The 15,521-nt window shown below is 30.6% G+C and overlaps 1 protein-coding gene across 1 annotated transcript; it reads left to right on the forward strand.

Moving 5' to 3' along the window:
• Positions 1-4,652: 4,652 nt before the first annotated feature.
• Positions 4,653-6,021, forward strand: LOC133036922 (uncharacterized). The gene is made up of 2 exons (XM_061113711.1): positions 4,653-5,463; positions 5,678-6,021. Exons 1-2 carry the CDS (start codon positions 4,653-4,655, stop codon positions 6,019-6,021), a joined length of 1,155 nt encoding a protein of 384 aa, XP_060969694.1.
• The last annotated feature ends 9,500 nt before the right edge of the window (positions 6,022-15,521 follow it).

The following is a 15,521-nucleotide window of genomic DNA, read 5'->3' on the forward strand; positions in this document are numbered from 1 at the left end:
CTCTGGTGCGGATACTATTCAAGAACGTTTAGACTGGGCTTTGATCAACTCTGAATGGGAAGAGTCTATACCTTTAGCTAGTCTAACACATTTAGACTTTTTTGGGTCTGATCATAGACCACTTTTATTAACAATTGGTGACCTTCCTGAAGTTGGCAACAGTTCTTTCTCCCGTAAACGCAAACGTTTTCGATATGAAGCTATGTGGAGTATAGATCCTGAGTGTCATCAAATTGTGTCATCCTCGTGGGAATCCACTCCAGCTTCTTCTGTGACGGAGGTTGTGCTCCATAACATTTCCTCTTGTGCTAAAAGTTTAGGTGAGTGGCATGAAAAGAAGTATGGCAAGCTGCCTAAGGATATTCGGAATACTAAGCGAAGGTTAGCTGAAGCTGAAAATAAGGATAGTTATGCGTATGATCATCTGGAAGTTAATGAGTTAGAATCTCAACTTTCAGATTTACTAGAAAAAGAAGAAATATTCTGGCAGCAAAGATCTAGAATACAGTGGTTGAAAGCAGGAGATCAAAACACCAAATTTTTTCATCAATATGCTAACACAAGGAGACGAAATAATGCTATTCCAGGTTTGTTTTTTCTGGTGATTTTTTAGCAACTTCTTTATTATCATATCTATGTAAGTATGTTTTGTTTGTTGTAAATTCGACAATACTTTTATTAGTTAGGAAGATAGAATATTATTTGAAGATCTAATTGAAACTACACAGTAACTGTCTAGCTTTATTTTTTACTCCTTTAATATGCATTCACAGTTTATGATTAATATGGGGTTTTTTGTTTAAAAAAGTAATACTTTAAAACGCTTCGTTTTTACGTCCCAAGAACACAATCGTTCTAAAGGAAAGTTTTCGTCTATGGTTAGAATTATTGGTATCTTTTACGGTTCCCAAAAATAATAAATAACTAATCACTTAGAGAGAGAATTATATATACATTTATATATATGTGTATTGGATGGCACGTTGCTTGGTTTATTCATATACATATGACATTTTATCATAATAGTCTTAAGTAGGTCCCCATAGCCCGTTTGCAATTTTCAAATGCCCTTAATACATATGACATTTTATCATAATAGTCTTAAGTAGTTTTTTTTTTTTTTTTTTTTTTTTTCAAGAGGTGTGTATATAGCAGATGACAGTACTGTACATGGGCATAAATCAATTAAAGTGAAGAAAAGACAAACACAATTAGTTAGTTTGGGAATATATACATTCGGTTTATCTATACTCTTATACTTTGAATTGTATTTGGTTTGAAAATAAATTATGTGTCAGTGATTATCTCTATCTGTATATTGTACCTTTTGAGAAGCTTATTAATGATCAAGATGATTAATTACGATATTACTTTCTTTCTCTCTCTATTCTTGATTAATATATATGTATATATACGTAGTCCAATGTAGATTTATAATTCTCGTGTGTCCGTTGCATTAATTTTGGGTTTTTTCCTGGTAGGTTTGATTGGGGAATATTAGGATGCAAATCAGTTAGTTGATCAATGTATAAAATAGAACGTCATTAGTTTAATAATTAGTGCTGAAGTTTTCTCCTTTTTCCCTATGATTGTAAGAGTCTTATTCTTTATGTTTTTTATAAGATGTTCATAGCACCCCTTTGGTCCTCCACAATCTAATTCAGTTCTACTTTTTGGATTTGTTAGGACTGATTAATGAAGCAGGGGTTTGGTGCTCTGATGGAGATGACATTCTGAATATTATTGAACAATATTACACTACACTCTTCATGACTTCTTTCCCTGCTGATGAGGATACTGAGGCTGTGATCTCTGTTGTGCAACCAAGAGTTACAGATGCTATGAATTCAAACCTTCTGCTCCCCTTTACTGTCGAAGAGGTTAAGTTAGCTGTTTTTTCAATGCCGGCAGATAAAAGCCCAGGAGACGATGGTTTCAATGCCATGTTCTATCAGAAGCATTGGGACAGTGTTGGTGACTTGGTAGCAAAGGCAGTGTTGGAATTTTTACGAGGGGAGGCAGAGTTATCACTTATTAATTCCACCATTGTCACTTTGATACCTAAGGTCAAATCTGCAAAGAAGGTGCAGGATTTTCGCCCAATAAGCTTATGTAATGTATTGTACAAAATTATCTCAACTGTTCTTGTACGACGCCTTCAACCGTGGTTGAATGAATTGATCCATTTTTCCCAGAGTGCTTTCATTGGAGGTCGACGAATTACGGATAATGCCATGGTAGCTTATGAACTGTTGCATAATTTACGAGCATCGACGGGGAGAAAGAGGTGTTTTTCTGTTATGAAACTTGATATGAGTAAAGCATATGATAGAGTTGAATGGGGGTTTGTAGAAGCCATTATGCTGAAGTTTGGATTTGCCTTTCCTTGGGTGCATCTACTTATGCAATGTGTGCGGTCGGTTAGTTATTCTTTTAATATTAATGGTGAAGTTAAAGGAAAGGTTGTACCAACACGAGGGTTACGTCAAGGAGATCCCCTTTCACCTTACCTCTTTCTTTTTTGTGCGGAAGGTTTCTCCGCCCTTTTATGCCAAGCAGAAGCTAATCGTGACATTATTGGGTATAAGTTGGCTCGATCGGCCCCTTCAATTACACACCTTTTCTTTGCAGATGATAGTATTCTATTCACCCGTGTCTCGCCCAGGTCTTGCATATCCTTACTAAACATCTTTGATAAATATTCTAGAGCTTCGGGACAGGTTAGTTGTATGATGATACTTTTATTTACAAGTCTTTTCTTACAATGATTCCTAAAAGGTGGAAAGTATTTCTACTGGAAAACTTCCTTCTTCATGTTTCAGTATATTAAGTGGTTTTTTTTTTTTTTTTTTTTTTTTTTTTATTCAGTTAATAAATTTTACCAAATCCAGCATGTATTTCTCACCCAATACGCCAGAGAATTTGAGAACTCAATATGAGGATACTTTGCATATGCAAACTACTGAAGCCATTACCCAATATTTGGGGTTGCCTATGATAAGTGGTCGTAATAAACAAAGAATGTTCAGCTATATTAAGGAAAAAGTCTGGTCCCGTCTTAATTCTTGGAATTCCAAGTTGTTTTCGTATGGTGGTAGAGAAATACTGTTAAAAGCAGTCATTCAAGCTATGCCTATGTATGCAATGTCTTGCTTCCAATTACCAGTGATTTTATGTGACCAATTGGAAGCTCTTATGGCTAGATATTGGTGGAGTTCTTCTGTTGCTAAGCAGAAAACTCATTGGATAGCTTGGAGGAAAATGTGTTTGCCAAAGTCTCAGGGTGGGTTAGGATTTCGAACCTTTGAACTTCATAACCAGGCACTTCTGGCTGCTCAGGCATGGAGAATACTTACATGTCCGGACTCTCTACCTGCGAGAATATTTAGAGCAAAGTACTTCTCCCATACCACTTTCTTGACTGCTTCAGGTATACATTTATTGTTATATCTAGTTAGTATATATTTACTGGTATATCTTTTTTTCTTTTGCACCATAGGTGGCCTTAAGCTCTTACTTTGGTTTTATATTTTTTGTTTTTTGTTTTATAATATAGTCTTATATATACTTTTTTGGCTGGGTTTTATGGGTAGGACGCGTAGAAGGATGTTTATAGTTTTGTTTATGGTTGGCTTAGACATAAGTATGAGTGGGATTTTTGTGCCGGTGTTGGTAGGACTGCATTCAGTTTGTTCTTGGAGTTTAAAAGTCAATTTTTTTCCTACTATAACAATTCCACCAAAGCATTACGATGCTTAGAATGAGTATTATAATGTTATGTTAATAAGTAGATTTTATATGATATTAAAAGACTAAAAGACTCATATGTGTTAAGATGGAACCAGCAATTATTATAGTGGCTTGGAAATTTGAGTTTGGAAGCAAAATCGAATTATGTACATATTTTTATCAACTCAAGACTACGGTGAAGGTAGTGGTATGCATGGGTGAAGAGGAGAATCTCTATTTTGGGGAATTTATTGAGAAGAAAATAAGATTAGATTGTGATAAGAAGGAAGGAAAAAATATTAAGAAGTCCTGCTTTTTCTTTTTTTTGTATAGTTTAAGCTGACAGTGATCAATGCCCGCTTTCCTTGTTGCTTATGTTAATTATTGTATATGTTAATTATCACTATCCCACTATGCTAATTCTGTTTTGCATGGTAAAATTTAATTCTCCTCTTGTATGGATTATGTTATTGCAACTGTTATTAATGTATTGTGTATATATTTGTCTTCATCGATGCGGTTTTTTTTTTTTTTTTTTTTTTTTTTTTTTTTTTTTACTTGAATACTTGTGGTCTTTAAGTGGGAGTTGGCTACAATATTTATGTCATCTTTTGGTTGTTGATTTTATAGTATGTTATTATGGGTGGTATTATGAGTGTAATATTTTAATCTACGAGTTTTCTTTGGTTTTGGATGCAGTTGGGCAGGCACCTAGTTATGTTTGGCGGAGCATAATTTGGGGAAGGTCTCTGTTAATTAAAGGATTGCGTAAGCGAGTTGGAACGGGTGACACGATACTAGTTTTTAAGGACCCTTGGTTACCATGCCCTGCTACTTTTAGGCCTTATTGTTCTATTTTAGATAATCCAAATTTATTGGTTCGTGATTTGATTAACGAGTCAAGGAGTGGTTGGAATATGCAAATGGTGAGGGAGTTGTTTAATGTGGCTGATCAACAGAGTATTTGTTCTTTACCAATTAGTAAATTTCCGAAAGCGGATTCTTGGATGTGGCACTATACAGCTGACGGGACTTATTCAGTGAAAAGTGGATACTTTGTGGCGTCGCAGTTGGATCAATTTGATCCTTCCCCTTCTAAGAGTTGGTTCGCAGTATGGTGGAAAGAGTTTTGGAAAATTTCTTTGCCCAAGAAAGTTTTAATATTTGTTTGGCGTGGGTTTCATGATGCTCTCCCTACGTATGTCGGGCTTCAGAAAAGGAAAGTGGTTGATCATACTAATTGTCCAATATGTGGTTTCAGTGTGGATTCAAACAGTCATGCTGTGTTCCTATGTCGTGGTTTTAAGAAAATTTGGAAGGAATTGCGTGTTTCTATGCTGAATAACCTCTCTATGGATATCTCATTCAAACAAATAGTTCTGAAGGCTTCGGAGATACTATCTAGATCTGAGTACGAGTTGTTCCTAGTTGCGGCTTGGTATATTTGGAGTGAAAGGAACCAAATTGTCCATGGTCGCAAAGCCAACCCTTCTGATGTTGTGGTCTCACAAATATTTAAGTTGTTTAATGAGTACAGTCAATGTTCGAGGCAGAATGGTATGGCAAAGGGATCCACATGCTTATCTCCAGAACGATGGGTTAAGCCGCCTTTGGGAGCGTATAAACTAAATGTTGATGCGTCGTTGGATGTTAATTCTAACACTATTGGCATTGGGGCAATAGTTCGAGATACTACTGGAAATGTGCTGGGATGTCTATGTAGATCCTTATTAGGTATAGTGTATGACTTTAAAATATTATGATATTCCTAAGATAGGAGGGTGTGGAGTTGTTGTGTTGGGATTTTGGTTGGACCGGAGGGAAGCTTTTCCCTCTGGTGTATGGTTTTATTTACCGAATTTGCAATTTTGTTTCTTTTGTTTCCTTTGAGTTTTTTTTTTTTTTTTTTTTTTTTTTTCACTCATTTTCTGTTTGTTAATTTTTGTAGGAAATTTTACAGTCATATTAGCAGAAGCTGTTGCATTAATGGTTGCGCTGGATTGGTCTCTCACTCTTGGTCTTCCTCTTCATGTGGTGGAGTCAGATTGCTTAGCCTTGGTTTCGGCTCTCCCAAAGCGTTTTTCCCTTTGTAATGAACTTGGTTCTTTATTGGATGATATTGCTAGTTTGCTTTCCAGTTTTCCTGAGGCATCCCTAATTCATGTTCGTCGTACAGCCAACAAGGCTGCTCATGAATTAGCTGTGCATGCACTTAGGGTGGATGGTGAATTGGCTTGGATTGAGGATTTTCCCTCTTTTCTTATTGATGTATTAAGCTCTGATTGTTGTTAATAAGAGTTTAATTTCAAAAAAAAAAAATATGTATGAAATAAATTTGTTTTTATTTTTGTGAGAGTATCTTAAATAAATTTGTCTGGTTAAAAGGAATATTACCATTTAGTATTTTTGTGTAAAAATATGCACATATTATTACGCAAAGCAGTTTGATTGTGTAATAGTCATCTGGTTGTCTATTCAAACTCTGTTTTGTAATAGGATTTTGTCCCTTGTTTGATCACTAATAAAAATTTATTTATTATTGTTAGTAAATATTATGTGACATTATTTAATACATATTTGCTCACTGATGCTAAAATTTCCAGTTATATTAAAATATTTTATTTGTAGCCACTATTATGTTGCATTATTATAATAATATAAGGCTGTAGGTGACAAGTATTTCATAATAGAATTTTCTTATTTTTGAAAAAGGATTACTAAAATCGAAGAAGAACAAATTATACAAACTAGAAAATGACAGAACTTGATGAGGATATATAATTAATATATGTATATAAGACATGAACGTGATATAGTTTTTAACTTGTCTGGTCCTATATCCTATGGTAACACATGTCTATGTTGCTTAAAAAAATGGATTTATTACAATCACAGAAAAAGTTTAAGTCTTTAAGATTAATGGAATACGTAATATAGAATTACATTTTCTCAAAAAAATATATATATATGAAAATAGAATATTCACCACCTACGGATAACAAACTTCAATAGTTGAAGACTTAAAGTTTATACATATATAAATGTAATAGTTGAATATTTACAAATTACACGATGCATGCCTTACTTTATTTCTATAATAATATGATTACTACGAGAAAAATTGAGAATAAGAAGTAACGGATTGTTTTTGGTTGGGGTAGGGACACTAGTTTTTGAAATTATTGCTGAAATTGAAAATAACAATAATTTAAAATAATGAGGGCCCATGGGCTGATGATTACATATGTAACGGGCCATGACCATACACTGAAAATATGGAATTTTATAGGGCTATTTCAAAAATATGGGAAAAATTATTAAGGTTATGATAAATATGACATAAAAAGTAAATGCCACTAAATATGGCATTATCTAACCAATCAAACTAAAAATATGGTTTTTTTTCTAAAAAAACCATATAAAACATTAAAAAGAAATCTGAATTTAAAATTCATAAAAAATAAAAATTTAATTAAATTACCATAAAAAATATTAAAATTCCCTTCATATTTATTTTTTTTAAAAAAATAAAACAAATAAAACTATAGTGATTGCCGAAGTAATCATTCGTGCTGGGAAAGTCACCGGAGTTTACTCTCGGCACCGGAAAAGTCGTCGGAGTAGTCGTCGGTGCCGGAAAAGTCGCCGGAGTTGCTGCCGGCGCCGAAAAAGTCGTCAAAATTAGCATTGTCGCTGGAAAAATCACCAAGAAACTGGTTTCTTGATGTTAAAAACCGGTTTCTTGGTAATTTTTCCAGTAATTTTACCAGTGACAATGCCAAGTCCGATGACTATTCTAGAGTTTGATGTTGGTGTCGAAAAAGTTGCCGGAGTACTTCCTGGTGTTGGAAAAATTGCCAGAGTTATTGTCGGCGTAAAAAAGTCGTCAGAATTGGCATTGTCGCCAACAAAATCATTAGAAAAATCACCAAGAAAGTAGTTTTTTCATCAAGAAACTAGTCTCTTCACCAAGAAAGTGGTTTCTTCATCAAGGAACTAATTTTATTACACAACAATAATAAAGATTATGAAAACAAAACAAAATGATATACACTGAAAATAATTGAAACCAGTTTCATCAATCAACCAAATAGAGAAAAAAAAATACAAAAAAAAATTACCAAGAAACTGGTTTCTTCATCAAGAAACCGAAAAAAAAAAAAACTGTTTCTTGGTGATTTTTCCGGTGACAATGCCAATTTTGACGAATTTCCCAGAGTTTACTGTCGGTACTGAAAAAGTCACCGGAGTAGCTGTCGGTGTATTAGTCGTCAGAGTTGCTACCAACGCTAGAAAATTCATCAGAATTGCCATTTTCGTCAGAAAAATTACCGGAAAAATTACCAAAAAACTGGTTTCTTCATCAAGAAACCAGAAACCAGTTTCTTGGTAATTTTTCCGGCGACTATGCCAATTCTGATGACTTTTCTGAAGTTTACTGTCGGTGCCAGAAAAGTCACCGGAGTAGCTGCTAGCATTAGAAAAGTCGTCAGAATTGGCATTGTCAACGGGAAAATCACCAAGAAACCGGTTTCTTAGACTTCAAGAAACCGGTTTCTTGGTGATTTTTCAGTGATTTTTCCGGCGACAATGCCAATTCTGACGAATTTTCCGGTGCCGGCAGCAACTCCGATGACTTTCCGGCACCGACCGCTACTCCGACGACTTTTCCGGCACCGGCAACAAACTCCGGTGACTTTTCCGGCATCAATTACAAATAAAACTTCATAAACAAATAAAAACATTAAATATGGGATTTAGAAACCTAATTACATATATATGGCATATCAAATACCATAAAAAAACCTAAAAACAAAAAAATACCATATAAATTTGCCAAACTTAAATGTGCCATATTTATCATAAGAACTTTTAAAATCCCATACTAAGTGTAATTTCCTCAATTTTATACTAAAGTTACAAAAATATAACATTTATAAGTTTGCCATGCTCTTATGATATTTTTCACATTTAAATTTTTTTTATGGTATTTGATATATCGTGTGTTTGGAAGTAACTGTGTAATTACTAGGTAAGGTAATTACTAGGGTAGTAATTATACTATATTTTAAAATGCAAGGTGCGTTTGGATATGAGGTGGTAATTACATATGAATTCTTAATATCTTGTTTGGCAAAATAGTCAGTAACATGGGAAAATAATATTTTTTAATAGCTAATGTTTCATATGGAAAGTTTTTAGTAATTACACAGTGTAATTACATTTAATTCTCATGGGGGCCATGAGAATTAGAGAGTGTGATTGGAACTCCTCAATTACTTCTAATTACACAGTTACAGTGTAATTACATGGTCAGACAAACATGCCAAATTGTGTAATTACCTCCAATTACATACAAATCCAATTACATTGTGGCTTTCCAAACGCACTTAATATCCAAACTCATATTTCATTGTTTTTGTTTCTAGCCTAATTGATTTTATCTTTTATTTTTTAATGTATTTTGCATTTTAGAATTTTTATTTTTCTATCGTTTCCTTTTACTCTAATATTTTTTGTGGATTTTGTGTTTACTTGGGGTATTATTTGATTATTAGACTGTATAATATTAACACACCTCTATTTTTATTATTTTTTATATATGATTTCTCTCCCTCTTCTATTTTTTTTGTTTTGTTATTCTTTATGGTTGTTATTGTATTTTTGTTTCTTAAATTTTCTTTGTTTCCTATTTTCTCTCTCGTTCTAGTTTTTGATTCTTTTTATTATTTTTGCTCCATATTGTATGTTCGAGAATGAAGTTAACCAAAATAAAAAAAAATTAACCGAAATAGAGAATTAAGTTAGAAGTTTAATTATAAGGTATTGACATAAAATTTATATGTTTGAAATTTGATTTTAAAATTAGTATCGTTTTAAAGTTTGGTCATTAGGTATTGTGTATTTTTTATTATGTTGTTGATGGAATTGGATTTTTTTCTGCCTCTTTTCATGAAATAATAATTTTTTTTTTTAAAGTTAGTATCATTTTTAGATTATAATTTTTTTTCATCATCTTGTCGATGAAACTATTTTTTTTTTTCTGTTTCTTTTAATATTGATAAAATTGATTTTTAAAGTTTGTATCATTTTTAGATTATAATTTTTTGCATTGTGTTTTTTTTTCAATATGATGTTGATGAAACTTGTTTTATTTATTTTTTTTTATACTGCTTTTAGTGAAATAATTAGTTTATTTTAATGTTGATGAAACTAGTTTTTAAAATTGGTATCGTTTTTACATTATTATTATTTACCCCATATTGAATGCTCAAATCAACTATGATTTTTTGTCAAGCAAGTTAGAAATTAAATGCCAAAACAGAGTATGAAGTTAGAAATTAAGGTATTAAGTATTCATATAAATTTATATGTCGGAAACTAATCTTAAAGTTTGTGTCATTTTTAGATTATATTTTTTGCATTGTATTTTTTTTCATTATGTTCTTGACGAAACTGGTTTTAATTTTTGATTCCCTTTGTTATCTTTACCCTATTTTGTAAGCTTAAATCAACTCTGATTTTTTTTTTTTTGACTAAAGAAAAAAATTCATTAATCAAAAAACGAACCAATTACACACCACGGCCACAACCAACCGGCTCCCAAAACCACCAGCAACAACTACTCAATTAGGCGCAAATACATGCCTTTTTCAGCTTGAATAAACCTCCTATTCCTTAAACTATACAACCTATATTTTATTATTTCTTTAATATCATTTACAATTTTCAAAATAGTATAACAACAATTATTATGCACACAAGAATTCCTGTTTTTCCACAGCATATGCACAGTTACAGCAAACAAAGAGATTATCACACCAGGATTTTTGCTTACAAACTAGCATCTCCAACTGTTGTAGTCCAAAGGCCAAGCAACAACCCCACACCAGTTAAAAATTTGCTGCAGTACAACCTTTGAGACGATGCAATTGAAGAACAGATGGTGGTGGCTCTCTTCTTCAAGGCTACACACCGAACAATAGCTTGACTCAAGAACAATATGAAACTTAGAGACGTTATCTCTAGTGAGAAAATGACCATGAACCAGCTGCCATACAATAAACCGATGCTTGGCAGAGTTATATTTCACCAGACAGATTTATAAAAGCTGTCCGTGTTCAACTGAAGAGACTATACAGACGAGTTGCAATGAACTTCCCTTTTTTTACTGTAGCAGCCACATTAAGCTTGCTAAATTTCTCCCTCAAATGACAGATTTTTCTCCAATACCAACTAACATCCCCTGTCAATTCGTACTCTCAAAGATCAGCACCTTTCATATAAATATTGTTAACCCATTTGACTCAAAGAATATCATGCTTATCCATGATAGCCCAAATGAACTTACCAAGGATAGACCGATTCCAAGTAGGACAATTTTTGAAACCAAGACCTCCAAAAGGTTTAGGTAAACAAACCTTATCCCAAGAAGCCAAATGGATTTTGCTTTTCTCTCCCTTAACTCCCCACAAGAAACCTCTACAAAGCTTCTCAATCTCTTTAATGACAATTTGAGGAAGAATAAAAATGTTCATCCAATAGTTGCAAAGACCAAGCAACACCGAATGAATAAGCTGAACACGACCTGCATAAGACTTGCCATTTGGAGAGGGTTCTTTCACATGTCTTAAGGGTTTTGTAATGAGGTTGCTCCGTTTTATGATATTATTGTATATTTTGATTTTAAGTTCTTTTTTATTATTTTATTTCTAGGTTCGAAACTGGTTTTCACACTTAAATTTTATTTTTAGAATATTGTTATGCATTGTATGATGTTTTAATTATATTTGTAGAGTTTTTTTTTTTATTTTTTTTTATTTTGTATTTTTGTATTTTATTGTGTGTGTGTGCGTTTTCTATTTGGTTAACTGAAGAAACTAGTTTTAATGTTTTTCATTTATGTTTTATTTTCATAATCTCAATTGTTATTGTGTGATGAAATTAATTTTGTTTGGTTTTCATAATGTTCATTGTTGTTGTAAGATGAAACTGGTTTCTGTTAATTTTTTATTTTTTGTTCAGATAGAATTTGATTCCTCCAATAAGGATGCAACGAAAGATGTTGCTAAAGATTCAAGTGCTGACTTTGAGAAGAAACTTCCTCTAATTAAACTTAAAATTCTAAGGAAGGTTATTCACAAGAAGAAAAAAAATAAATCTCATCCAAATTTTAAGGATTTATCTTCGGTATATGTATTTTTCCTTAGGTAAATATATATATTTTTTTTTATCTTGTTATGTATATGTTCAATTTTTTAGTTGGTTATACTAGATAATTAGTTTTCGTATTTAATTGTTGTTTTACGTAATTAAGATTTAAATTTTATTCTTTCTTTTGTTATTTTAAGAAACTGGTTTTACTGTGTCAGATCTATGTAATTTGCTTGCTTTATGTAACTCGTATTTCTGTGCTAACTTTTAATTGGTTGTTTAACATAACTGGTTTTAGTAATTTAAATTTATTTATATGTTAAGAATTCTCTTGTATTTTTTTTAATTAACTAGCTATTTCGTGTTTCAATATATCTTTTTATTGTTTTATTTAGGCTTCTTATGTTTTATTTCTATATTAATTATTAGTTTTGTTTAATTAGTTATCTAATGTAATTGGTTTCTCTCCATTTTTTAAGAAACTAGTTTTTATGTTTCAATTTATCTAATGTAACTAGTTTTTACAATTTAATTGTTAGTTTTTTTTTTTTTTTAAAGAAATTAGTTTTTATGTTTCAATTTATCTATTGATTGTTTTAGATTGTATTGGTAATTGGTTCCCCTATTTAGTTATTATTTTTATTGTTTTATATAACTGACTCTAACATTCTAATTTTTAATTCGGTTGATTTAAATAGTTGGTTTCTCAGTTATATAGTTTTAACTAGTTGATTATTGTAACTAGCTTCAGTGTATCAAATTTCAACGTCTTGCGCCAGTGACAACTCCATTGTCTAACTCCGGTGACTTTTTCAGTAATGAAGACAACTCTGAGTCTCTGACGCCTTTTTTGATAATTTTTCGACGACAATAATAATTAAGTTCAGCGAATATTCTAATTCTATTTTTTACTTTTTCTTTGCAGCTAATATTTTATTTTAGTGGATAATGACTATTTTGTGTAGTATTGTGCGTTGATGGTTAAGTCTTGAAGCTTTTAAGAAATTTGTAACTAGTTTTATTTTGGTATTGTATTTAATTTGTTCAATATTCCATACAATATTTAGAATACAAGCATGTAAAATTTATATATATTTTTTGGTATATGTAACTATTTTTTTTTTTCATTAAGATAACAACTCTAGTGAATATACTCTCATTCCATTTTCTATTTCTTTTGCGGCTAATATTATGCTTTAGTGGATAGTGAATGCTTTGGTAGTGGGTTGATGGTCTAGTATTAGAGTTTCAGAGAAGTTTGTAAGTGGTTTTAATATTAGTATTATGTTGGTATTAATTTTGGTAATGAGTTAATGATCAAGCTTTTAACCTTATAAGAAACATGAAAAATTTATGAGTTTTGGTATTTGTATAGCTGAATTTTTCATTAAGAAAATAGTTTTGATTATACGGAAGAAATTATTTTATTAATTTATTGCCTAACTAAAATTATATTGCTATTATTTTAGCTTCTGGATGTTTCTTTTAAAAATAAACTTTTATAATTACAATATTTGTGTAAATAACTGATTATTTTATATGATAAAAATAAGAATCGCAATTTTACAGTTTTTTATGGCATTAATTCTTATCTATAATAATTTTTTTTTCCATATTTTAAGTTTTTTTTTTTTGTTGAAAAAAATGTTATATTTAGTATAATTAAGTTTGCATGCCATATATATCAAAACTTTAATTTTTTTTCCCATATTTTGTAAATATCCCTTACTAAAATTGAGATAATATTAGAGATTTTTACACCACATACTGAAATTTCTAATTTTTTTTCTTTTTTACTGTGGGGTAGATTTTTTTTTTCAAAAATACTGTGTTTTTTTAAAAATACTGTGTAAGTTTGATCATACTGTGTACTGTGTTAAGTTTTCATTGTTGTCCTACAGTTATTTTTTAGTTATTCTAATGTTGTCTTTAGTTATTCTGTTTTGTTGTTTTACAGTTGTTTTATAAAAAAACAGTATTTTTGTAAAACATTCCGTGTGGTAGTAAAATTGTAAACTTTTGCCAAAAATCTAATATTTTTGTAAAAATCCCTAATATTAAGAGCGATTTACAAAATTATGGGAAAAATGAAAAATTTACATAAATATGGTATTAAACTTAAGGACTTTTTTTAATTTTAAAATCACAGTGATAGTGTAAGATATATTTTGGTAATTAAAATCACCTAAAAAAATATAAATATTGTTCACACCTAAAATATTTTTGTAAATAAAGTGTTAATTTATATTTTTTTTATTTATTTAATAATCAATGTTTATATAAGTAAAACATATTCCTTACTAGTGTTATATAAATTTAGGGTAAGATTGGAAAGTGACAATAAAATTATATTGAAGTGTAATTAGAGTTAGTTATACAATTTATCACCATATATTAGCTATACCTACATAATTAGAATTAGTTGAGAGATTTCAATTGGAGTCGCCAATTATTTTAGCTCCTATTATCAAACAAAATACAACAAATTTATATATAATTATCACCCCATATCCAAATAAATAATTATTAATTACTCATTATACCACTTAGTAATTGCACAACAACTTTCTTAAATTAAGAGAATAGCTTGTATCATTTTCTTCATTAACAATACTGTTTTCAGTCTATTGTTTATTTTCCATTTTAGAAAATGTGTAATAATTATTTATTTCAGGATTCATGCCGACACAAACGTTGTTTTGTTTGGTACTCCTAGAAAGTTTTGATTTTTATAAATAGAAAATAAAGATATGACCACTTAGCAAAGAAATCCCTTTGTATAAAAAGCCTTCCATTTTCAGCTCTACTTGTATGAGTATAGAAAGCATTATGTCCGTAATTAAAGGTAAATCATAGTCTCTAATCCAACTTTAAGCTAATTAAATTGAGCAAATCTATTGTTATTTTCTTTATATACATATAATTTATAAACTCATATTGATTTCAAAATTATGTCATAAATAGCATAACAGGAAATAGTTGGACAAGACTAAAGTTGATACGTAACCACTCTTGATAGCCTTTTGGAAAAAGTTTTAAAGCGAAAACCAGTTTTTTATTGTGGAAATAATATTAATTAATAGAAAAGAGAAAGGGATTTGTTAATTTTCTTCAGAAATTAAAGAAAAAAAAAGAAAAAAAAAGCACTAATCTTTGCAATTAGTTAACATTTTAAAAATAAAGATTAATTAAAGAGATAAAGATGGAGCTTTCAAAAGAGTAATCGAGTGCTTAAGCAACTTAATTAACACAACTTTTCCATTGCCACTTATGCATGCAGCCAACGATCAACAACTACGAAGTTTCTAAAGTTTTGTTCATTATTAAGTAAAGTAATTATGAGTTTATAAAATAATAATAACAATCAAAGTGGTAAAATATAATTTCATGACAATGGGATGAATCTCATTGGACAAATATTTTAATTGAATGGCAAGTTGTTAAGGACCAAACTAGGTTTCTATATATCATTATTATTGTTTTAGAAGGGTTTGAAAGAAAATCTTTCTTATTAATATCATTATTATTTTGAGAAAAATCTCTTAATAATATTTTTTTAGTACAACCATACATAAACAAATCAAGTTAGGGAGTGTATCGTTCAGGTAGTGTCGTTCTCTGAAGAATGGCCGCTTGTT

This window comes from Cannabis sativa, chromosome 1 (genome assembly GCF_029168945.1).
Source record: "Cannabis sativa cultivar Pink pepper isolate KNU-18-1 chromosome 1, ASM2916894v1, whole genome shotgun sequence".
NCBI classification, from domain to species: domain Eukaryota; kingdom Viridiplantae; phylum Streptophyta; class Magnoliopsida; order Rosales; family Cannabaceae; genus Cannabis; species Cannabis sativa.

What these genes read in the sequence shown, in the direction of transcription:
- LOC133036922 (XM_061113711.1), top strand. Translation starts at nt 4,653, where the DNA reads ATGGTGAGGGAGTTGTTTAATGTGGCTGATCAACAGAGTATTTGTTCT. An exon ending in TCTATGTAGATCCTTATTAG is followed by an intron (nt 5,464 to 5,677) that starts GTATAGTGTATG and finishes TAATTTTTGTAG; the next exon opens with GAAATTTTACAGTCATATTA.